The sequence below is a fragment of the Leptodactylus fuscus genome, chromosome 8 (assembly GCF_031893055.1).
Source record: "Leptodactylus fuscus isolate aLepFus1 chromosome 8, aLepFus1.hap2, whole genome shotgun sequence".
In the NCBI taxonomy this organism is placed as follows: Eukaryota; Metazoa; Chordata; class Amphibia; order Anura; family Leptodactylidae; genus Leptodactylus; species Leptodactylus fuscus.
In genome coordinates, this window is record NC_134272.1 from 69,795,597 (window position 1) to 69,821,884 (window position 26,288).

The window sequence follows — 26,288 nt, forward strand, 5'->3', positions numbered from 1 at the left end:
AGGGTCTGATGCAGACAATCGATGGTGGGAATGATCCTATGAATAATCTCACCATCAAAATTTTAAATAAATTTGCAAAAATTTGCAAATTATCACCAAATTCAGCCAATCAAGCCAAACACATATTTATCACTGACTGACAGCCGATTTTGAATGCTGAGAAGAGTCACTCACAATATTTTTTTAAAGAATCCACCAAAATGGCCCAAACCAACCATTTTAGCAGATTTTATTTGCACGGCCAGCTTTAGGCTCATTGCTTCAGAAGAACGGGTTTAGATGGTCTGTGGTTTTTCTATGGATTTGTCGGATTCTGATGGAACTTGTAGATGTAGAAAAGTTGCAAAACTAGTTTACCTCCAGTAGCTATACAGTATATATCTAGTGAATATCCTACACCATATACTGTACTTAAACCCTCCATACCATTCATGGCTGACGTATGTAAAGTTTCATAGAGGTCTTGTTTTTGTATAATGCCGTTCACGTCCAAGTCCATTTAACTGGCACACATAATTTCGGCATTTACCCCCACCCTCAAGTGAATTTTACTAATCACAACACTTTATTGTGAAGGTAAATAGATGCTGCGTTTAATCAATACCGCCATCCATTTTGATCCACACTTAAGGTAACTCAAGTCAACTGTAAATAGTTCAGTATGTGGATAATTACAGAGAAGGCTGCAATTTACTCACAGCTAATTCCCCTGACTTCTTTGCTACAGGAAAAAAAACTTATAGGATCCGAGCTCAACTTCCTAAAGGCTTTCATGATTTAGGAAATAAAAAATAATAATAAAAACACAATCCCTTGAGGATTTTGTGCCCAGCATCTGTACAGGTGCGGGGATCATGGAACCCAGGAATGGTTTACAAATGTTCGAATTCTGCAAGGTTCACACTAGCGTTGCATAGTTCGTGTCCGTCCAGGGGTTCTGAACAGCAGAAAGGTGGACCTCTATATATGAAGCCGAACTATAATGGGGTCCGATGTTTCTTAACTCAAGCTGGCGACGGAAAAACTCTTCCATGCAGGACTTTTTCCACTGCCAATTTTCAGCAGACACTGCAACAGATGTGAATGTGTTCGTAGGTCTCTTATACATGGAGGAGAATGCTACATCGACATCCAGAGTACCCTTGACTTCACAGTATAGGGCAATAGAGCTGTAGGTACTCCTCCAGCAGAGTCTGATATATTCCATGCAAGATTTCTCCTTCCACTGTTAGGGCAACGAAGCCTGCATTAGATATATTGGGCTCCTTACCCTGTGCCAGCTCAATTAAATAATTTTTTTTATAAAGTCAAGATTAAAATCGAGAAACGTCCTTAAGCTTGAAGGTAGTTAAGATTTTAGTTTTAGCCCACCACCCCTATATTTACCTAAAAATGTATTCCTTTAAGAAAATAAAATGTCTCCTTAAAGGGGTTGTCCCATCACAAGGATCCTATCTATACTGCTTGTTAATGTGAATGTAAGACTTTTCCTAAATACATTGCTTCAGCAAAACTGCTTTGTTTGTCCACTATATTACTTTATTCATTTTTTTGGGACACATCCCTTGACTTATCTGGTCATAAGTCAAGTGATGTATCTGCTGCTCTGAGAGGGGAGGGAGGAGGGGCTAAGTGCACAGGAGCGAGCCTGGAGGAGGGAGGGGGCCGCCAATACAGACCGGCATCCGCTGTAATAGAGAGGCGGATGCCGGGGAGGGTTAGACGCCAGCACAGATGTCTGCAACATCGCTATGCTCCTGCCATGCGAATATAGACCCGGCATCCGCTGTAATAGAGAGAGGCGGATGTAGGGTCTGTATTCGCATTGTGAAGGCTAGACTGATCTATGAGCGCGCACGCAGGGCCAGCGGCATCTCGCCACTTGGCTTTGCATATGTGACCCCGCCCACCAATGACGCAACAAAGCCGGAAGAAAGAAGATTTCACAACAACGAAGACTGGTGAGTATGCGACGTGGGACAACCTCTTTAAGGCTAAGGTGGAAACACAGTAAATTTTTTTGCTCTATGTTTAGCTGAGGTTGTAGGTCTCTCATTGTGGAAATGCAGCTTTTTTTATTGCAGATTTTGCTGCAGCTTTTTAAGCCAAAGCCAGGAGTGGTAGAGGAGTAAGAACTTCCATTACATTCCCCATTCATTTTCCCCAGCCATTCTTGGCTTTGGCTCCAAAAACTGCATCAAAATCTGCAACAAAAAAAGTTTTGTTTCCGCAATGGGGAGTCTCAACCTTAGGAGGTTTTCTCAGCTGAAGATACTGATGACCTATCCTTAGGCTAGGCCATCAACTTATGCGAGGTTCACACTCTAGGTTCGGGGGACCTGAACAACAGGACCACCACTAATACATCGGTATCAGACAGAGTCTATAATGTCTATAATAGAGTCCACTGTTGTCCGTAGTTTTTAAACTGAAAACAGCAGAGGAAAAAGTCATCTGTCTGATTTTCGGTGGACACTACTACGGAGTCTCTGTTGCAGTCTTAGCTGACCACTACCTAGAAAACAAAGCCATCTTCTCCCACTTCCGTTCCGTTTTCTCGCTATGAGCTGAACAGTTGGGAGTGCCTGGTGTTGGACCTGTACTGATCTGACATTGATAATAAAGTTAGGTCATCAATATTCTTATCCCCCCCCCAAACCCTACATTTTATTTTGCCCAAGTATTGAGCTACGTTACGAAATAAAATTCTAAAAATGCCAAATTGACATATTTTCAGAGAACACCCTGTGGCCAGTCTTAAGGCAGGCACCATCAAAATGTGCATTTAAGTGTTTAAAACCTATCCACCTTGCCTACTAGGGGAAATAATAAACAACACAAACTCAAATGCATACCTAAGGATGAAAAACATTCCCAATGCACAATAGAATAATTTGAGCTACTTAATGATATGCCTTTTTTGGTAGCGTAAATGAGTGCTCTGTATCTCCGCTCACCGCTGATCACAGGTAAAACTTATGAAAGAAAATTGAAATTACAGAGAGCATACGGAATGCAATCACAAGGATAACAAGGAACCAGTTATAAGCCAGCAGCTATTTAAGCACTTTAAAGAGAAATCTTCCAAGTATCCTCTGGACTTGATTGATGCAACTTTCTCAAACTGTTCCTTCAATACACAAGAAACTGTTGAGAAAATATAAGATTTACATTCTATTGAACGACGTATACGAGGCTCTCGCTGATATAATTTGTGGCAATTGCGGAAAATCTATTTCCAACAAAAAATACTTATATGGGATAAGAAATAGACATTGTATAGCCAACATCTAACATACCTACATGAGCATGTTGGACATCCCATTACACAACTATGGGCATTAATACGAAGTTGCACTTAGAACTTCCATTATTCTGGGAAGGTTTTCCATAAGACTTTTTAAAGTGTCTTTGTAGGAACGTGTACCCATTTACTTAACAGCGAATTTGTGTTGCAAAGTACTTATTTTAAACAAAAGGTTGAGCAAAAGGGGTTTTCCAACAAACTTAACCATATTTAAATTTGTAGACAATTAAAAGGTAGAGATTTTTGCAAATATAAAAATTTTTACATTTGGTAGAGATCTAGAGATTTTCCTTAAAGGGGTTCTATCATCAAAATTATTCTGATATAGCCCCACATATGCGTGAATAGGCCATTCAGGCATTGCTAATGTTATATTAAACTACCTCCCCTCCCCCCCTTTTAAAATAATACCCTAAAAAGAATATGATAATCATACCGTATCGTGCATGCTGGGCGGGCATGCATGGTCTGACGTCATCTTTAGCCACACCTACATCTTCTTTCTTCTTGCAGTGATGTCCTCGGGTCCTGTCTTCCTCATCTTCTTCTTCCGGCGTCATTGCTTGTAATCCCGCGCTGGCACCGTAGCAGGGGAATTGAGTATGCTCAGTTCCCCTGTTACTGCGCCAGCATGGGATTGAAGACGAGGAAGACGGAACCCGAGGAGTAGCAGGGGAACAGTAGCAGGGGAACTGAGCATGCTCAGTATGCTCAGTTCCCCTGCTACTATTCCCCTGCTACTGTGCCGGCGCGGGATTACAAGCAATGACGCCAAAAGAAGAAGACGAGGAAGACGGGACCCGAGGACATCGCTGCAAGAAGAAAGAAGATGTGGGTGTGGCTAAAGATGACGTCGGACTGTGCATGCCCGCCCAGCGTGCACGATATGGTATGATTATCATATTTTTTTTTTTAGGGTGTTATTTTAAAACGGGGGGGTAGTTTAATATAACATTAGCAATGCCTGAATGGTCTTTTTAAAGGCTATTCACGCATATGTGGGGCTCTATTAGTATAATTTTGCTGATAGAGCCCCTTTAAAGCATACATCCATTTCTAAACAACTTTACATAAATGAATACTATAGTTTAATATATGAAACTTTGTAATATATCTTATTAAAGAAATAAAAAGAGTTAGTAGAAAGAGTGACTTTCTACTTATTAATGTATGAAAAGTGGAGGGGATAGAAAAGAGACTCAATTGGTGTTTCTACACTCGCTATACAGAGCTTCTGGCTTTGTCTGGCAGAATCCCTTAACAGCTGATGATGCAGGGGCCGGGTGTCCCTTCGATCGGCTATCCTAAAAATAGGTAATAAAAAATCCTATAAAAACCCCTTTAAGCTAGCTTCAGCCTTACGTCCCCTTACACACATGTTTCATATTGTATGTAGGCTGTTGTGTTTAGCACATAAACAATATCACAGTTAACATGTTTAACTCACTAAATAAAACCAGCTATTGCTTTTACAAATATTTATCGACATCGGAGCCATCAAGGGGTCATACATTCCCGTAAAGTCTGTCTCTAATATAGAGCTCAAAAGAATAACTATTGACCTTACTTTTAATATATAAGAAGGGAACGAAAACCATGAAAACTTTCAACAGTAAATACACCGTAAATGGCAATGTAATTAAATTAGGTGTTTTATTGAATAGGTGGGCTTTATATAGAGGCCAAATCCAGCGCTGCCATGTTCAAAGGTAGAGTCTTAAGCTTTATAATTGCAATTTCTTTTGCAAGAAGCGGGTTCCTTTTATTCTGGAAATGTATTAGGTGATAACGCCTTTAAAGTGAATTTATTATAAAGGATGCACAAAATTATAGCAGGGAGAGATTATTAAAGCCAGTAATGTTATAGGATACAGATGGAGGGGTGTATTTGGAAGGATTATATTGGGTAATGAAGAATGTGAGGACACTGGATTCACAAACCGCTATGCATTTCCCAAACATATAATAAATGTTCATATTCTATGGATTGCATTGCTCGGAGAATAGCCACTCGTCTATGACTGAAAGTGCTAATCCACCGAGCTATTCATCTATACTTCCTCTATACTGGCAGGGTGTGTATGTGTTTTCAGTAGAAAGAAGGGAATAAGTCTCCAGCGCTGTGGAATCATGCAGCGGGGGCCAGTTTTGGATGGAGTCATTGACTACGGCTACAGCTTTATAATAAAATGATTAATTATTTAAAATAATATTATACAATAATTGGTATGCTATCATTAATTATATATATAGTTTGTTGCTTATTTAGTTTCACTGGTATCCAATCACTAGGCTTTTGTCTAACAATGGCCTTCATTTATGAAGGAGCCAGAGTTGGTGGTTTGGAAGTCGGGCTGTGGAAAAATAGAGTCTGACTTCAGAGCCCAACATCTACTATAGACAGTCCTTTTTTCCCCAGGGATCTGCAATTGGGGGAGCATTGGGACAGCCAAACACTGTCCCACCACTGCCCAATACGAATGTGTTCAGCTGACTTTGATCTAATGCATATAAGCATCTTAAAGTGGGTGATTCAATGATCATTGGAAACCCATTAATTACTAAATGGGGTCCTGAGTCTCCCATTTCTACTAAATTCATGCCCCCATAGCCAGGTTCAGCACTCTGTAGGCTGTGAATGGCATGGTAGAGTGCATGTGTGACCACCACTCCACTCAAACTCTACAGATCCGGCGTCCTAGTGATCGGTAGGAATTTCAGCCTTCATTTACCACATTGATCATATCTATCTATTTATCTATCTATCTAATCTTAGCTATCTATTTATATATCTATGTTGGACTCTTTAGACACATCTTGACTTTTCTATTGTCGTCACCGGAGATGCGGTTTGTCTAAATCACAATCGGGTTGACACTGGCTAGACTAGGGTGAAAAGTCTAATGATCTCCTTGTTCTTCACTCCTAAGCTCAACACGGAGGTACTGCCCAAAAACCTATGCTAACTATAATGGCTTCATTATAATTCATTATAATTCATAATGAAAACCATATTACCATGCTCCTTTCCTCTTCTACTGACACCTATGCGGAATCCTAAATTATCTGTTGTGCTTTATAAGGCATCCAAACTGGGTATAGGCATAGGTCTGCAGTGCCTCCAAGAAAGTCCAGCCCTGACCACAAGACATACAGTACACAGTTTCTACAGTTCTTTAGGTTGACATCAGGGTTGAGCGATCGTGTTCGGAAAAAATCGGATTCCGATCGGCGATCTTTTTAGGCGGGATCGAGATCGGTGATTATTTCCACATTCTGAGCGGAGTGTATACTCAGTGTGAAGGCTCCACTGTGGTTCCATAGGAATGAATGGAAGCATCCATTCATTCTAATGGGTGACTAGCTAACATCTCTAGTAGCTACTTACCTGCAGAGATGGCTGGTCCAGTGCCCGGTGTTCTCGTTCTTCTTCGCCTCGCTGCCCCCGCCTCCCAGGTTAGTGTTAAAGAGCTAGGAAGAAGGCGGGGCTTGTGGCTTAGGAGAGTGTGGGTGGGTACAGGGTGGGGAGACGTGACATCTCCCCTCCCAGTACCCGGCCACACTCTCCTAACCCGCCCACACTCTCCTAACCCGGGAGGCAGGGGGCAGCGAGGCAAAGAAGAACGAGAACACCGGGCACCAGACCAGCCATTGCTGCAGGTAAGTGGACACCAGGGGGGACTAAGTAGCTAGAGGATTAAAAAAAAATCCTCTGGCTACTTAGTGATTTAAAAAATCACTACACAGCGTGGATTCTAACAATTAAAGCATTCAATTGTTAGATTCCATGCTGTATAGTGAATAGGATTGTTTTTAAAATCCGATCTCTGATTAGTAAAAAAATACCATTGACTTGCATGGGATTGAGATCGGGTTCGAATGAAAAATGATCGGAAATCGGATTTCAAAATCGATCCTGAAAAGTCAAGATCGGCTCAACCCCAGTTGACATACATCTAGTTTATCTTTTTGAAGCTTTTGTTACAATCACACTTCTCTTACTTTGCACTCCTTTTAAACAAAAACCAAGGACATGAGTTTGGGGTATTATATACAGCAGATTTTAATCACTTTCACAAAACTTTCTTGAGAAACTTCTTATAATGAAGGTCTAAGGTCCAAGGCGTTCAGAGATTTTTAGAGATGCGTACGTAGCAGATTCTGCATTTCAAAGACAGGATTGGATCAAGCATATGCACTAAGCAAAAAGAGAATTACAAACGTGTGAAGGAGATAGACAAGGGAATGTAAAATATTGCTTTACAAACAGAGCTGTGCCCCTCTGAACACTCATGAAGCTGGGATACAAATTTCAGAAAACACTGATGAAACCATTACTCCTCCATCTATTTGTTCATAGCATATATCATTATTCAAGAAATTCAAGAACCATAATGACGGAAAATCACACAGAAAGGAAAGCAAAGAAAGAGACTGTCAGAGAGGACTGCATTTTTATTCAAGGAATTCAAGAGGTCCATAATGATGGAAAATCACAGTGAAAGGCAGAGACAAAACAGGGATTCCATCAATGGCATGACACTCAGGAGCCCTACAAGGGGGAGGACAGTCAAACCAAGCACATGAAATAGGTGCTGAATGGGGTTATTTCATGCTTCACTTCTGTTTACTTTGCCCCCCCCCATAAAAAAGACGTTTTATATTATTTTACACAACACAATTACTTTTTTATATAAAATTTGCATATTGCATTTTGATGGCAATGTATTTTGCCTTTTGGTATCATGAAAGACTGTGAAACCAACCAAAAATTACCCAATAAAATAGATCCAAAATACGACGAATACACTAGTAAAACAATCCTTTATCCAGACCAGATTTCCTAGTAGTGATGTTCCACCATATATTATACATAGTTACATAGTAGATGAGGTTGGATGAAGACATCAGTCCATCAAGTCCAACCTATAACCCTACAGTCCCCTACAGTGGAAAGCAAAAAACCCCATGAGGCTCATGCCAATTGCCCCATTTCAGGGGAAAAAAATCCTTCCCGAATCCAATCTGACCATATTGTCCATCTTCTTTGGGAAGACCAATCCCTAGAAAATGACATTTCATTGCAATATTTTGCAAAGGGTTTCACTGCGTATGTAGTGGGGTGATGGACATTGGTGGAACAGTGTAATAAAGCAATCTTTCTAGACCTACAAGGTGAATGACCATATTGGAAAACGGAAAAAAGCGCAACAGTCTGCGCAGCTGAAAAATGTTGGATTTAAAGGGATCTATCATCTATATTTTGTTTCCAAATTCATAATATAGAGCAAAATGTATCATTTTTTTGTAAACAGTTTTTACTTTCTGTAGATTTGTGTTATATGTTCTTTTCAGGTTTACGGAAACAGCCATCTTGCCAGAGGTCCGGTTCACGTCTGTGTTCGGGTTTACGTTCAAGGAGTCCGCTTGGGGACCCCCTGAAGGGAGACCTATACGCATTAAAAAGCGGTTACCTTTAGGAATCCTGCAGACCCTATAGACTATAATGGGGTCTGTGTGGTTTCCGCATGAAACATGCGGAGAGAAAAGTGCTGCTTGCAGGACTTTTCTCTCTGCATGTTTCGTGCGGAAACCACACAGACCCCATTATAGTCTATGGGGTCCATGGGTTTCCCAGGTAAGCGCTTTTTCCCAGGTAACCGCTTTGCGTATAGGTTTTCGTTCGGGGGATCCCCAAGCAGACTCCCCAAACGCAGATGTGAATATGGCCTGAGCTGTTGTTAACAACATATAGAAACGTGCTTTATGGCAGTTACATACACCATAGACATAATAGTCTGGAGGTATTCATTGAGATCTACGGAAAAGTTTTCTAGACATGCTCTGTGACCTGTGCAGAGGTCATTGTACAGAGAGGGGGAGTATATAATGCTGCATCCATTACCTATTGTATATGGTGGCTTATTTCTGTAATTGTTACGCTGCCTGTACTGATAATAAAAGTGACTGTTGCAAAGAAATTCCCTACTTAACAGGAAGTGTCAGACTACAATATAATTATGCTTAGGGGTTAGAGTTAAAACTGTAGAATTTTAGGATATCTTTATATCTACAAATATGCACATAGAAAACAAAAAAAAAATCACAAATAATATGTGCAACAATAAAAACATGTTTTAGAAATAGGTCATTTTCTGTTAACAAATTGGAGCACATCTATTATTTACTTTATACAAGATATATGGTATAAAAAAAATTGCAATCCTCAGATTTTTGTGTCTGGTGTTTTTGATCCTCCCAAACCACTTTCATTAAAAAAATATGAAAGTGGCGAGGGAGTTGCGGTAGATGTTATAGCTCTCTCTCCCCACAGGACATGTATTTCTGTTTCAAAGAAGCATAGTGTAGGTAAATTATTCTAGAATTCTATATTCTGGCTAAAAAATTTTGACTGCTGGAATAAGTTTTACATTCTGTGGTGTAATATATCAAAGTTTTGAATGCCCCAATCCTCAACCAAAACATATGTCTGCTAAGTCTGAAAGTTAAAGCTAAAAAAAAGTTAAGACCCTTAAATTCAACTGACACCCCAATCCCCTAAATTAATAGACCCCAAATCTTAACTATTAGGCCTGGTTCACATCTGCGTTCGGTATTCTGTTCGGGGAGTCCGCATGGAGACCCTCCAAATGGAAAACCAAACGCACTGACGAGCGGTGAGCTTATAAAAGCACTCAGACCCCATATATTATAATGGGGGTCCATGTGGTTTCCGCTCGGTGTCTGCATAAAAGTACTTCATGAATTACTTTTATGTCCGCATGACTCGTGCGAACTCAGCGTGGAAAGCACACGGACCCCATTATAGTCTATGGGGTACGTGTGCTTTCAGCGCTCACCGCTTGTCAATGTGTTCGGTATTACATTCGAAGGGTCCCCATGCGGACTCCCCGAATGAAATACTCAATGCAGATGTGAACCAGGCCTTAAAACCCAGACTGGAACCCTTTATTATCAGATTCCTAGCCCCTAAATTTTCAGTGGGGGAAAGGGATCTTCTATGAGAATATAAATTTAGGACTTTGATAATTCAGCGACGCTACATTATTAGATCCCACACGAGACTCCTTAAGATAAAAGATCCCAGATCAGTCCCCATAATTGAAATATCTTATACCAGACCCCTTAATTCTAATTATTATTATAAGATCACAGACCAGACAATAAACTATATTTAGCCCCATTATAGTTACCTGGCTCCAAAATCGTAATCTCAATCAAATTTCCGATGATGGATGATGTTGGTATCTTACGGCAAGCGATTGGATCCACCATGACATCATCTGCCTATTGAAGTAGTTATACTAGTACTGCTGTCTTTTGGGTAAACCAAGTGACAAGATCTTTCATTGACAAACAGTAAATTAGATTATGGCCAGATTACAACAGAAATATGGGACATGCCAAAGAAAATGTTATGTCCATACTGGAGTTATTATCATATATTGGTGACTGGAACTAAAATAAGCAGCTTCTGAAATAATTGTGTATGTTGCTACTAGATTTTTATGGTATTACATAATTCTTCTTGCTATTCGATGCTCATATGGAAAACATTTGTATTCCATTATATAATAGGAAAAATTACTTCCTACATGTAACGCTTAAGGAATTCATCTTCCAATTCTGGTATAAATATAACTTTATCATGGCACTAAAGTTTCACATATTCACAGAAATCTTAACTTCATGTGATTTACCATAGGGGGCGCGCAGTTCGTAATACGGACTGGGAGAAGGCAATGTCAATGTTAAAAAAAAGAAAATGTAAAATTTTAAAAATAAAAAAAATAAAAATTTCCAATTTTGCTTTCCCCGATTAAAAGACTACGTTTGAAAAACGAGTGTCAAAGAGTAAGTGGTTGGATACAAATTGTGCCACCAATATATAGGTTTGACTGATAGGCAAACCTTCTCTGCAAAGGTGACTTGAAGGAACAGTTAGGGGAAGCTTGGTGGATTAGGAAGGAAATAAAAGTTCCAAGGGTTCAGCTAGGACACAGAAGAAGAGACGGTGGAAAGTCTTGGGAAGCACACAGAAGAGAGCATGATATAATGAGGGACAAAGATGTAAGACGCCAAATAAGGGGAGGTGAATTATGTAGGTTGCTCTGAATTTAATGGGAAGCCAACAAAGGAACTGAAGCAGAAGGGAGGTAGAGTCTGAACTCTTAAAATGTGATAATTCTAGCCGCGCAGATTTTTTTTATGTAGGGTGAAGGAGGAAAAAAAAGGGGAAAAAAATTATAAGTGGTCAATTTAATTTTGGAACATCATGTAACTTCCTATAGAAAATCTAGTTAAAGGAGTTCTCTGGGAAAAGTACAAATGTAACAAATAAAATTACAAATAAATTCATAACGCCTTTATTTAGCAGAAGATGCTTGTTTTGTCTGGTGGGTTAATTCCTGTGATAAATAACAATGGCTGTCATCTTCTTATACGGTTAGAAACCTACCCATGGATGTGCCCAGACATACCTTCGATATTGAGAAGAAGTGACATAAAACCCCTTTTTCTTGGTCTTCCAGGTTCTTCATCTTGGCCATACTACACAGGCAGTCATGAGAAAAATAAAGTACGCTTTCTTTGAATTCTATGTTTTATGTAAAAGGACATCAGAAAAAATTGGTCCTTAGAAGGTGTTAAAATTAGGCAATTATACCCTCAGATGAGCAACAACACAGTTCTACAAAAACTAGACAAAAATACAGTGGGGTAAAAAAGTATTTAGTCAGTCACCAATAGTGCAAGTTCCACCACTTAAAAAGATGAGAGGCGTCTAATTTACATCATAGATAGACCTCAACTATGAGAGACAAAATGAGAAAACAAATCCAGAAAATCACATTGTCTGATTTTGTAAGAATTTATTTGCAAATTATGGTGGAAAATAAGTATTTGGTCAGTAACAAAATTTCATCTCAATACTTTGTTCTATCTCCTTTGTTGGCAATGACAGAAGTCAAACGTTTTCTGTAAGTCTTCACAAGGTTGGCACACACTGTTGTTGGTATGTTGGCCCATTCCTCCATGCAGATCTCCTCTAGAGCAGTGATGTTTTGGGGCTATTGCTTGGCAACACGGACTTTCAACTCCCTCCAAAGGTTTTCTATAGGGTTGAGATCTGGAGACTGGCTAGGCCACTCCAGGACCTTGAAATGCTTCTTACAAAGCCACTCCTTCGTTGCCCTGGCGGTGTGCTTTGGATCATTGTCATGTTGAAAGACCCAGCCACGTTTCATCTTCAATGCCCTTGCTGATGGAAGGAGGTTTGCACTCAAAATCTCACGATACATGGCCCCATTCATTCTTTCATGTACCCGGATCAGTCGTCCTGGCCCCTTTGCAGAGAAACAGCCCCAAAGCATGATGTTTCCACCCCCATGCTTTACAGTAGGTATGGTGTTTGATGGATACAACTCAGTATTCTTTTTCCTCCAAACACGAAAAGTTGTGTTTCTACCAAACAGTTCCAGTTTGGTTTCATCAGACCATAGGACATTCTCCCAATACTCTTCTGGATCATCCAAATGCTCTCTAGCACACTTCAGACGGGCCCGGACATGTACTGGCTTAAGCAGTGGGACACGTCTGGCACTGCAGGATCTGAGTCCCTGGCGGCGTAGTGTGTTACTGATGGTAGGCTTTGTTACATTGGTCCCAGCTCTCTGCAGTTCATTCACTAGGTCCCCCCGCGTGGTTCTGAGATTTTTGCTCACCGTTCTTGTGATCATTTTGACCCCACGGGGTGAGATTTTGCGTGGAGCCCCAGATCGAGGGAGATTATCAGTGGTCTTGTATGTCTTTCATTTTCTAATTATTGCTCCCACAGTTGATTTCTTCAATCCAAGCTGGTTGCCTATTGCAGATTCAGTCTTCCCAGCCTGGTGCAGGGCTACAATTTTGTTTCTGGTGTCCTTTGACAGCTCTTTGGTCTTCACCATAGTGGAGTTTGGAGTCTGACTGTTTGAGGGTGTGCACAGGTGTCTTTTTATACTGATAACAAGTTTAAACAGGTGCCATTACTACAGGTAATGAGTGGAGGAAAGAGGAGACTCTTAAAGAAGAAGTTACAGGTCTGTGAGAGACAGAAATCTTGATTGTTTGTAGGTGACCAAATACTTATTTTCCACCATAATTTGCAAACACATTAGTAAAATCCATTCTTTCCTGACTCCCGAGATGTGAAAAAAGCCAGACCATGGCCTAATTCTTACCTAATACTGGAACATCCTTCTCTGTGACCTCCCAGAAAATGCTGTGATCTCCCTCTAATCCACCTTTAATTCTCCTACCAGGTTAATTCACCTCTTCTCTTTTTTTTTAATCGGCCTCACCCCTTTGTTAACCCCTTCACTGGCTAACTAAGTGCCAAGTGAACAGAGTTTATAATATAATGTTAATACTATCCCCGAACCTTGGATCCCGTTAGGTATATTTTTGAATTTGTGGTCCATCTCTCCCACCCCTCAGGTCTCCCAAGCAACTCTGGCTTCAACTTCTGTCGGCAAGTCTTTGTTCCCCTTATACTGGGCATCCAAATCTTTTCCCACACAGTATCTCACTTTCTACAGAAAGTCTCTCAAGTAGCCCATATGGTGGAACTCTCCCATTTTGAACTTTGCACTCACCAGAAGTTCAGCTCTATGTGGGCGCCATGGTATACCTTCTCAAAGGACCCTACCTGGGCACACCTGTGGGATTCCCCTGCTTAATTAGGATATTCTTTGAGACTCTTTGACTCTTATCCCTAGCATTTAAGGCCTCTCCCCCCCCACGTTCCATTTCCCATTGCTTAATTTGTGGTTATTTACGAGCAATTTTGTATGTTTTATCTGTGTCTGTACCACCACGCTTCTTCTTTTCAATGATATATGTTCATTGATGTCATTTTGAAAATTCAATAAAATGTTATTTACAAAAACAAAATGTTAATACTAGAAGAGAAGGCCATTCACAACCTGTCCCATCATCACATCTCTGACCTAATCTCATGCTACCCCCTAAGCTCCTCTCAAGATTTCCTTCTTGACTCTGCTCGTATCCACTCTTTAGACTGCTCTCACTTGCTGTCCCCTTCCATTGTAGATTGGACGCCCTCATAGGCAGGGATCTTTCACCTATTGTGCTAGTTGATAACTTAGTTATTGTACTTGTTTGAGCATTAAGTATATCAATCCTTTTCACGTGTACAGCATTATGGAGTTAATGGTGCTCGAAAAATAAATAATAATACAGAAACCTAAAAAGTTGTGGGTGTCACAACAAGCCGACACAAAGAAATGTTTTTTTTTTAAAAAAAGTTTTTATTTTTTTAAAAGCATTAAAACAGGAAAAAAATTATATACATTTGATATTACAATGTAAAAATGAATCTTGAAAGAACACATATTAAATACAGTGTTTTTAACAATGTCGTCGCGTTCTGAGTTTCTTTCTAGGTTCCTAGTACATCATACAGAGTATTAAATGCTGATATTATGAAGTACAATTTGTACTGTACGACGTATGCCCTTGTATGACTCTGAAAGTAGAAAAATAAAGTTATGGAAAGTGGCAAATAAAAATGTACACCTTTGTTATTTTGTTAAAACAAAAATAGCAGCAAAAAGAATGGCAAATATATAGGAAGTATTTGTGCTATCTGCTGCTCAATCCACTGCCAACGTTCTGTAACCTCAACACAGTGGCCTTTAAAAATACAACTTATCCCTAAAACAGCAAGCCTTCATGCAGGTACATAATGGCTCGCTGAAAGTGGTGACACACAAAAACACTCCTAATGCCAAAACAGGCTGCCTTTCAGGGGTTAAAGGGGCTCTATCAGCAAAATCATGCTGATAGAGCCCCATATATGCGTGAATAGCCTTTAAAAAGGCTGTTCAGGCACCGTAAATGTTATATTAAACTCCCCCCCCCCCCCGTTTTAAAATAAAACCCTAAAAAAGAATATTATCTACTTACGCATCGTGCACGCTGGGCGGGTATTCAGGGTGTGTCTTCTTCTTCATCCACGCCTCTTCTTTCTCCGATGTACTCGGGTCCCGTCCTCCTCCGGCGCTCGCAAACTGACATTGATATAAAAAAATGGCCTGGGCGCATGCGCAGTAGCATGCTGCTTCTACTACGGCTACTGCGCATGCGCCCAGGCCATTTTTTTTATATCAATGTCAGTTCGCGAGCACCGGAGGAAGACGGGACCCAAGGACATCGGAGGAAGAAGAGGCGTGGATGAAGAAGAAGACACACCCTGAATGCCCGCCCAGCGTGCACGATCCGTAAGTAGATCACATTCTTTTTTAGGGTTTTATTTTAAAACGGGGGGGGGGGGGGGGGGGTAGTTTAATATAACATTTACGGTGCGTGAATAGCCTTTTTAAAGGCTATTCACGCATATGTGGGGCTCTATCAGCATGATTTTGCTGATAGAGCCCCTTTAAACACCTCCAAATAGTGGGTTGGGGGTACCTGAAACTTGTTTTAGATATTGGTGGGCATTGCTACTATTTAGATAAAGGGGCTACCCAGGAAATACAGATCTGGTTTCGGTATTCCCCGTAGCTGACTGGTCTAGTAGCGCCCGCGGGATTGTTCCGGTGGCAGTCCTTGCTAGACATGACCACTGAGATGAATTATTTGACCTCAGTGGTCACAGGAAAGGACCTGTAAAGTCACTTGAATAGTGTCAGGGGTCACTGGAGTGATGTGAACAGATATTTTCTTTTATGTTTCACCTTCCCCAGCCACATCCCAAGCTTTGTATTTCCTGGGAAGTGTATTTTAAAGAGGACCTCATAAATATGCGGTTTTTAATACAGCTGAGAAGCCTACAGTGAGCTGAATATAGTCCACTGTCGGCTATCCCAGTATGTGCCTCGGGGCTGGAGATATCAGTGCCGTTAATTTCGGCACCTATAGCTCCCCACTGTCAGAAGAGTTTAAAGGAACGGACCCCTATATAGTCAATGGGGTATGCCCGGCAACGTTGCTGTCTATTATTTTAGTGGTCTGTCTGTCCATTGCAGAAGAACAGACACAGGGGTGAAAATATGAACATGGTATAACTTCTAATAAAGAAATTCCCCTGAATGACACTAGCCTCTCCCTGAGACTAATAACAGAGAGTAATAGAGGCATTGAAATGAATATCATGTTGAGATACATTGAGGTTAACGTGTGAAGGAGCAGAATATGAGGAGCAACATGAGGCCATGACTAGGAGGCCTGCTAGGAGCAGAATATGAGGAGCAGCAGGAGGCCATGACTAGGAGGCCATGACTATGAGGCCTGCTAGGAGCAGAGTATAAGGAGCAGCAGGAGGCCATGACTATGAGACCTATTAGGAGCAGCAGTTGGCTATGACTATGAGGCCATGACTATGAGGCCTGCTATGAGCACACAGGCTGCCCCATGCTAGCTATAATATCAGCACTAGCATTGCCAGAAGCACACGACGCCTGTGTGGAAGTCAGGAAAAAGCATGTTCGGTCACGTGACGCCTTTCCCTTCCTAGCACCCAATAGGGAGCCAGTGTTGTGTGTCGTCACTCCGGTCACCACGCCCCTTCCGTCTCTGGGACGCCGGCTGCTGCCGAACGTGACTGGGATTTCCGAGAGGCCCCGCACCCGTTCCTCAGCTACAGCTTCCCGGGAGAGCCACGTGTAGTAGAGCGGAGGTGAGCTGCCGGGTGGCGGTGCAGGATGCCTGTGTGTCCCGTCATGGAGCATGTCAGTGCCGGGCTGCAGCACTCATTACACGTGTGTGCCGTGCACATTGAGCTTACTCACCCCTCAGCTGTGCCATAAGAAATAAATAATCAGTGCGGTTATTATTTGTCATTGCATTACATAGTCCCAGCTGCTGCAGAACCTCTTAGCAGTGGAGGTGTCAGTCATAGTGCCTGGAGCAGTGACTGTCAGCTGTCAATCTGGCTGATACCTGCGAGAACTAGCAGTGCCAGTCCTGTAGATCTCCCATGTGCTGCATGTGTCCCATCACTGGAATGATTTGCATGGACATCCTTCAGGCCTTGTTCACACATTGGTTATGAAGCCACATTGTATTGTGCGTATCCTGGTCACACGGCTGGTCGGTGCCAGTTCAGATCCTCTTGGCATGGGGCATTGTGGGCAGCCCCCAGGACATTCGGTAACGGATAACCGTTCTGTCCAGCGGCCCCCCAATATACATTGTGTTACATTGTAGCAAATAGAACCGAAACCCAATTTATATATAGTAAGTATTCCGGTAAATCCTTCCAATGGATACAATGAGTATTCCTATAGACTGTTACAATTGTCCTATAATGTATCAAACATTGGGAGTATCTCTTGATATATAGGCCTGTATGCCCTGCAAATTCAGTGACCATATAGGAAGTTGTGATCCCATTTGTCGCTGTATATAAACAAATATGTGATCAATTTTATCAGCATACAGGAACCTTAAGCTGCTGTATTTCTTATATTAATCCTATTAAAGAGGTTTTCGGGGGATTCTATACTGATGACCGTATGGGATATGGGGGAGTCCTACAACTAGGATCCCATCCGATCAGCTGAAGTGACTGCAGAGGCCGCAGAGCTCCCCCAAGTCCAGCGCTGTACATATAGGTGGTGTGTTTGATATTGCAGCTCAGTCCCATACACTTGAATGAGACTGAGCTGCTGTTGTGCTATGTGACCAATGAACGTGACGTTACTGGAACAGGAAAAAGGCCATAGCGCTACTGAGCACAGCTACGTCCTCAAACATCTGATCAGTGGGAGTCCTGGGCATCAGATTGTATACTGATCACATATTAACAACCTAAATGGGGTTTCAGCTTCTAATATTGATGACCTATTCCTAAAGGGGCTACCTGGTTTTGAATATTGATGGCCTAAGGATAGGTCACCAGTATTGGAAACCAAGTGCAGTATTAGATCTGCAGGGTCCAACACCCAGGACCTCCCATATCACCTGTACCAAGGCAGCGTGGCTCTCTGTATTGTTTACGTGTTGTCCTGCTCACTTTCCTTAACTGTAGCAATGACTGAAGGAATGTCCCATTGAAGTCTATGGGACAGCGCCGCAGTAACTAAGGATCAGCCATCAATATGTAAGTCCTGGAAAACTCATATAATCCCCTGTCCATACTGTATACTCTCTAAGGAGATCTGCTGCAAAGAGCTGGCTTCGTACTCTAGGACTTAGGGTGAATTCAGATATGGAGGATTTGCTTGGATAAGATCTGCAGCAGGATCCAATATAAGTGGATCTCGCACAGATGCTGCAGACTGTCAGTGTGGAGAAATGAGCATGCTTATTCTGCAGTGGTTTTGCTGCATTTTTTCACCAATGTGGGAATGAAATCGTGAGTTTTTTCTGAAGCACATTCTGCAGCTAGACCTGTATGTGAGGTGAGGGCCACATGTGGTTGCAGGTGAAATTGCTGCCGGCTAAGCTGCAAAATAAAGTACACAGCAGTAGATAAGAATTAAATCCCCTGCACGTTCCGCATCCTACTGAAAACCCAACAACGCAGTGATGCAAATTTATTAAGACTGGCCTGACTGGTGCAGGCAACGAGAGATTCATGAAGAAGCCGCGGCCTCTTCATAAATCTGTTGCAGATCCCAGTGTCAGAATGGAAATCTGTGCCAGGTAGGATCTGACGTAGATTTCCATTCTAACTCACATTAGTAATCTGGCATGAGTTTTTGGAAATTATTACCACAGGGCGAGGCTCATATCTTGGATAAAGGCCCTTGTGCCAAACCTGTGCCGGCGTGGTTTTCAAACTTTGTAATGCAAATGTTGATGCCCAGACATGGGAGTAAAACCTAAATAAAAAAAACAGCCATTTTTGTCACAGATGGGTCTGTTGGGGATGATACGCACAGTGCACCCAACCCTATGTGACTTTAGCCCAATACAGATTTGCAGTGAGAGCTGAGTCAGAACATTTCTGCTGCATGCAGGCCATGTAATATCAGAGATGTTCTGAAGAGGCCTCCTGAATTCTGCTGATCAACAGGGTGCCCTGATTTTGTGTAATATGTTACAAGCGACATCTGGTACATGCACAGTGAAACAAAGTATACCCACAGATATGTCCTAAAAGTCCAGGTACATTCACAGGGATTGTCATAGACCTTTCCAGGAACTAGAATGACAAGTTGTAAAGTTGTGTACCAGTATGGGGAAGGATGGCACATCGCTAGACCTGGCACACGCTTGTACAATGGGATTATTTCAGATATTTTTCTTTTTGCAACATATGGAAAACTTCAGCTCTGTTACATTGAAAGTTCCAAAATCTACATTGAAAATACAGGGCACAACATTGCTCGAACAGAAGAAACACTATGGAATTGTAAATCAGCATCTCACTTACCTCGTCCTGTAATCTGCTGCCAATCTGAGGGTAAAATCTTTTCTGTGAGAATTTACTTTGAGGCTTAGGATACACTGTACAAACACTCTGCAGAATTTCCATCAGGGCAAAAACACCTCATGGGGGGAATTGCTGCAGGCCCCACCTAAAACTTCCAGCCTTTGCTTTGCATAACTTCCATAGCCTTCCTCGCTGTGCTGTTTCCCCATCTCCTATTTACTTCTATAGAAATTACGGAAATGCCATAGAACAGCCATATTTGTCTCCATAACTTACAAGTACCCCTGGAAGGCGGAGACGAGGCTATTCCCACCTCAGCCAGGAAAGGAATAATCCTTTAAATCTTCTCCGCTTCGCTACTGGCTAATTTCTAGCTCAATATTTCCCAACCTTTTCAGACTATGGGCTTCCCTGAAGAAAAAGAAAAAAAAAAATTCTTTGGGGTACCACTACGAAATAATTTTTACCAAAAAACAAAAAACTTTCTAAGGGTGCAGATCAGAGTTTAGCGCATAGAAATGAATGGACATAGCCGTCACGCAGGGGGATAAGCGGCAGGGCGCCGTCAAAGCGGTAGTACCAGGTGCATCCATTCATTTCTATGGAGCGTGCTGTTCGGATCGGCTGATCCGAACAGTACTCGCTCATCTCTAGTGCAGATAATATTGTGCCAAGACATGGGGTCATCTTCACAACCAGAGCTTCTTGACCCCTTGACAGATTTTCAAGACCCCCCTGTTGAGAGTCAATGTTCTATCGGCTCACCAATGTTTACCCCTCAATTTAAGGATTCTGTCTGCAGGATAGGGGATGGCATGCAGATTGGTGGGGTCCAATTGCGAAGACACCCCCCCGTACCAGTCAGTAAAATCAGAATGAAAGATTTTCATTTCACTTTTTCGCATATCCTGCAATCCTTAAGATTCTCATTATCCGGAATCTTTCAGGTCCAGTTGATAGATTAAAAATAATTTTAATTAAGAACAAACTAAAAAAAAACCATTATGAAATTCCTCATATGCTATATCATACGTGGGAGCAAACGTCTTTGCATATAGATGTGAGCTGTATCTTCTCCTTTGACTCGGCTGGCATGTCATTCCCCATTCATTGCTGCGGTTCTCAGGCTCAGGACGGAGATGACGTTGTCGCTTGCCCATATTGATGGCGTCAGGTGTCATGCTTAGAAAGTGAGTGGTCAGCTCCCTCTGCCGCTCTGCTATTATTAGCTTGGTGGGTGTCTGCCTGTGTAGCGCATGGTGTGGATTTTAAACCTTCACCCACTTTAAAGTAAGATTTGTGGAAGAAATACTCCTGTATCTAATCCATACACTGTTCTTTGTTATCTCTTAAAGCAATGCGATAATGGCTCCAAAAAAGGTACATGCTTATTATTTCCATTTGCTGGTAATCACTGATAGCCATAGAGAGTGATAAGGTTTCCCTTTTTTAACACTTTAGATGCCCCCCAAGAAAGTGGACGATGGACCAAAACAGCACCCGATTATCGGAAGATTTGGGACCTCTTTGAAGATCGGAATAGTGGGACTGCCAAATGTAGGGTATGTAAATGAATGCAACCTCATGGGAATGTGAAAGGGTTAACTTCAGGAGCTGGGGTCGCCCCGATACCTTGTTAGTTCTTGGTTTCTGTTTAATGACTGGTGCAGTTTAAGGGGCTTTGCCAAATGGCAGCTGAGATCTGGTGGACTGATGGAAGTTTAGGGGCTACAGATTGATTTTAACTATTCGGTGCCAGCTGTACTACATGAGATTGCACACAACTATAGGTATTCCTCTGGATTACAGCTGTAGCTCAAGAGTTAAAATCAAGTAGGTAGCACATAAAAAGTTGTCGTGCCCCTCTCTAAATCCACGTTGTGCAGATTTCTAGTCTGTTTGCTATAAAGATGTTGCTTTAAAGCCGGGGTACTCAACTACTTTTAGTAAAGGTCAACCATTAGGTCAAGGTCTGAGCTTAACAGTGGCTGAACATTTACATAAGTTACACATATTAAGACACACCCAGTCCTGCCTATGTCTCCATTGAGCCCCACCAGTCCCTTTGTATCCCCATAAAGTAATAAGTGATGAAGCCTCCTTAGTGACCCCTTAGTAGCCTCCGCAAAGGATAATGCTCCATTGGCGCCCCCACACAATGAAATACCCCTTTAGTTCTCCACACACAATATAATACCCCATTAATGGCCTCAATATGTCCCATTGATGCCCCCAACATACAGTGAAATTCCTCTATAAATAATCACAGGCCTGTATAATAAACCAGGCTAAGTCCTAACCACTGAGCCATCGCGTTGCCTTTACTATACTTGGGTATTGAAGGGATTTTCCAGGATTTGGACTCTCCTGTCTACAGTGCTCCGTTGTCTGCTTCCTGTCCCCTTTCTGTTGCATGGAGAGACACGCAGCGCTAGAAACCATGATGATTACGCAACCACTGAAACAACTCAGTGGCCCAAGTGGTCGCTAGGGAGGAGATGACTTAGTACATTGTATAGTGGGGAAGCCACAGCATTACAGCTCAGTTCCCATTCACTTTATGGGGGGCAGAGCTGCAATGACAGTACCACTATACAGTGTACAGAGACCCCTACTTCTGGCTCCATACACTGTGTAGTACTGAGACTAGCAGCAGTCCTGAATGGCTGATTGGTGATGGGGCCCATGTATAAAGCCCCCCACCATCAGGCATTGATGGCCTAACCTAGCAATGGGCCATCGGAGAACTAGATTTTATTTTCTATCCTTCAGTAAGGGCCTGGGTTGGCAATAGTTTAGTGAAAAAACAAATCGCAGTCCGCTCATCACATTTTTACACTGATCTATTGCTCCTAAGGAAAATATTTAGAAAATTCCCATGAGGCTCTTAGCTCACATTTTGACTTGCCGCTCTGTGGCGACCTTTTTCGAGTGGTTCTCTACCACACAGAGTCGCTGGGCTTTTAATGTAGATTTACACTGTGAAATGCTGTAAAGAGCAGAATTACGCCTTGACTTTGTATGATTACTGCTCATACATCTGCTATATTAATATTCTGGGCCTTGTGCCAAGGAGAATTTCCATCACATTGTAGTTTCATAATTGGAGGTAATATTGTAGTAGTAGGTCCAAGGCCTGTATAATGGAAGTATCTCTAATTCAGATGCCGATTAAACCGAGCGTAGCTTCAGGTGAGTCGGAGCGGTGCTGGTAATCTGGTAACAGTTTATTCTTACGTCTGCTGATTATGGTAATAGTTTTCACAGCGGCGATTCCAGTGTTGACATATAAGCAGCTTACATTGAGGGTATATTTAACGTTGTGTATTGTCATTAAAGCGATCCTCAGGTTGGCAAGAATAAATTCCCTGTAACTGCTTAATGCATAGTTAAAGTAGCTGGTGCCCTCCTTTTTAATCGTTCCTCTGATTCCCCGTTCCCTCTTCATTTCTATAAAATGCAAACCAGCTTCTAAGACTACACTATGCTCACTGTGTTGGTAGCCCGAAGCATTCCCCGAGTTTCTTAGAGTAGCCAATATCCATTTAACAGAAATGGAAAGGGGCCTGGGAATTGGAGGAATGAAGGAAAGTCAGCAGGACCTTTCTCTAGGCGCAGCCAGGCTGAGGGTGATGGTCGGCGCTCCCATTTACTTCAATGTGAGCGCTAAAGGTAGCCAAGTTACAGCAGTGAATGAAACCATCACCAGTCTCGCCTACATTCAGCCTGGTTGCGCATAGGTTGAATGTGGAGCATGAGAATGGTCCTGCTGACTTTACTTCATGGGACAACCCCTTTAAAGGGATCCTATCATTGGATACCCTTTTTTCTGACTAACACGTAGGAATAGCCTTAAGAAAAGACTATTCTTCTCCTACCTTTAGATGTCTTCTCTGCGCCGCAGTTCGGTAGAAATCCCAGTTTTCTTCGGTATGCAAATTAGTTCTCTTGCAGCACTGTGGGCGTCCCCAATGGTGCAAGAGAAATCTCCAGCGACGTCTCCGTATTTTTCTGGAACGCCCTCTCCCTGCGTCGTCTTCCATCCTGGGTTTCAATCTTTTAGGTGTGCGCAGTTGGGTCTGCCGTCGGGCCTCAAGCAAAGCAAAAATGGCCACTTACACCAGCTTACTATGTAAGTGGCCACAAGAAAATGGACACTTACAACAGCTTACTGTGTAAGCAGGCATTCGCAACTGGCTCTGCCCAAGGCCCGATGGCAGAGCTGACTGCACATGGCTATAAGATTGAAACCCAGGATGGAAGAAGACGCGTGAAGAGGCCGTTCCAGAAGAAGATGGAGGCGTCGCTGGAGAGTTCTCTCACAGCATTGGGGACGCCCCAGTGGTGTTTGAACACTGGGGACCGCCCTCAGTGCTGCAAGAGAACTCATTTGCATACCGAAGTAAACCCGGATTTCTATCAAACGGTGGCGCAAAAAGACACTTAAAGGTAGGAGAAGATTAGTCTTTCTCAAGGATATTCCTACGTGTTAGTCAAAAAAAAAAGGGGTATCCAATGATAGGATCCCATTAAAGGGGTTGTCCTCTTATGGACACAGAGGATACGTTTCTGATCGCTGGGGGCCTGAATGCTGGTGTCCCCCAGTGATCAGGAGTCTGTGTGACCAAGAGTACCCCTAAGGCCCCTTTGTGAAAGGAGTGCCAGTGCGCTTGCATGACCAGGGCTCCATTGACTACTGTGGGGCTGTGGGCGCTGCTGGAGATGACGGTCTTTCTAAAGTAAAGCATTTAAGAAATCTCTTTATATAAGCTAGCAGTATAGGTAGGATCCTTGAGATGGGAATACCCTTTTAAGCATGTGCCCCGCTGTTCCATTCACAGTCCTAGGAGGTGGGAGTGCAGCAGGCAGCTATTTCCATTAGCCCCATAGACACTAAATGGAGTTCAAGCTTCTTGGTCTTGCAGAAGGAGGAATAAGCTTTTCCAGGGCCCCATTTTAGTGATCTGCAGGGGTCCCAGCAGCAGACACCTCAGTGATCAGATGTTTATCACCAATCCTGTATTGATAAAAGTTCATTGTGGAACGACACCTTTAACACTCGTTATAAACAGAACCAATGGCCCACTTTTACTTCTTTAATTTTACACCAATTTTGGTAGGGGAGAGACTTCACATTCATTGCTATTTGATGTTAATCCATTTTAATATGAGTTCACGTTGTACAGGATTTCCCAGAAAGCCCATAAAATGAATTCCTCACGCCGTCTCTTTACTTTAACAGGAAATCAACTTTCTTTAATGTGTTGACAAAGAGCCAGGCAGCGGCGGAAAACTTTCCATTTTGCACCATTAACCCAAATGAGAGTCGGGTGCCCATCCCAGATGAGAGATTTGACTTTTTGTGTCTGCATCACAAGCCAGCAAGGTATGAGCTTCTCCTTTCTAATACACACGTCCAATGATTGTTTGCAGGAACCTTCACTTGAAGGATTCATTTATCTGCGCTTTCAATGCTTGGCCCATGTAGTAATAATTTCCAGTCCTTTTGCATACCAATCTAGAAAGTAAAAGTGCGATTATGATCATCAAGCTGCCTATAAAAATAACTATCCTCCAATCTGCGGTGTAGGGATTCAGACATTTAAAGGGAATCTATCATTAAAATCACTTTTTTTCTTGATCACACGTAGGAATAGCCTTAAGAAAGGCTATTCTTCTCCCAGTTTTCGTCTGTATGCAAATGAGTTCTGTTGCAGCACTGAGGGCGGTCCCCAAGGCTCAAACAGCACTGGGGCGTCCCCGATGTTGCGAGAAAATTATCCAGCGCCACCTCCATCTTCTTCAGGAACGGCCTCTCTGCACGTCTTCTTCCGGAGCTGGGTTAAAACTTCTAGGCCTTGGGCAGAGCTGACTGCGTATGCCCACAGGCCACAAGAAAATGGCCGCTTACAAGTCTGCTCTGCCCAAGGCCTAGAAGTTTGAACCCAGCTCCGGAAGAAGACGCGCATTGAGGCCGTTCCTGAAGAAGATAGAGGCGTCACTGGAGAGTTCTCTCGCAGCATTGGAGACGCCCTCAATGCTGTTTGAATGCTGGAGACCGCCCCCCAGTGCTGTGAGAGATCCCATTTGCATATAGACGAAAACTGGGATTTCTTCCCAACGGCGGTGCGGAGAAGACATCTAAAGGTAGGAGAAGAATAGCTTTTCTTAAGACTATTCCTACGTGTGATCGAGAAAAAAATGTGATTTTAATGATAGAATCCCTTTAACCTGTTACTGGAAATGGGGAAAAAAGATGTTTTTATATTTCTGTGGTAAATTTGCAACAATTCACAAATAGCAAATTTTGCACAATTATACAACTTCATCCGACTATCACGTGATGGGTACTGTCTTGCACTTCTTGTAGAGCCTTGCTTGTCCTTCTGTTGCTTACCTAGACCATTCCATAGCCCTGCCCTCTCTGACGGAATGAGCTAGACCTTCTTCGAGGATAACCTTCCTATAGTCACACTCCATTTGGTCATCATGCGAGTGATACATTCAGCTTGTGCTTGAAGAAATTACTACCAAGGGTTTCGTGTGAGGGGACAGAGCACCCCAGACAGTAGTAGCCTG

General features: G+C 42.4%; 1 protein-coding gene across 3 annotated transcripts in view; it reads left to right on the top strand.

Annotated features, from left to right (window-relative positions):
* Window positions 1-16,895: 16,895 nt before the first annotated feature.
* Window positions 16,896-26,288, top strand: part of OLA1 (Obg like ATPase 1) — a 132,134-nt gene continuing 122,741 nt past the window's right edge. Inside the window, exons 1-4 of one of the 3 annotated variants that reach the window (XM_075284149.1) lie at window positions 16,896-17,006; window positions 21,065-21,089; window positions 21,171-21,271; window positions 24,952-25,095. In XM_075284149.1, the coding sequence (XP_075140250.1) occupies window positions 21,075-21,089; window positions 21,171-21,271; window positions 24,952-25,095 (260 nt within the window). In that variant the 5' untranslated portion in view covers window positions 16,896-17,006; window positions 21,065-21,074. The remainder of the gene's footprint in view (window positions 17,007-21,064; window positions 21,090-21,170; window positions 21,272-24,951; window positions 25,096-26,288) is intronic. The other 2 variants (XM_075284150.1, XM_075284151.1) reach the window with 2 other exon arrangements.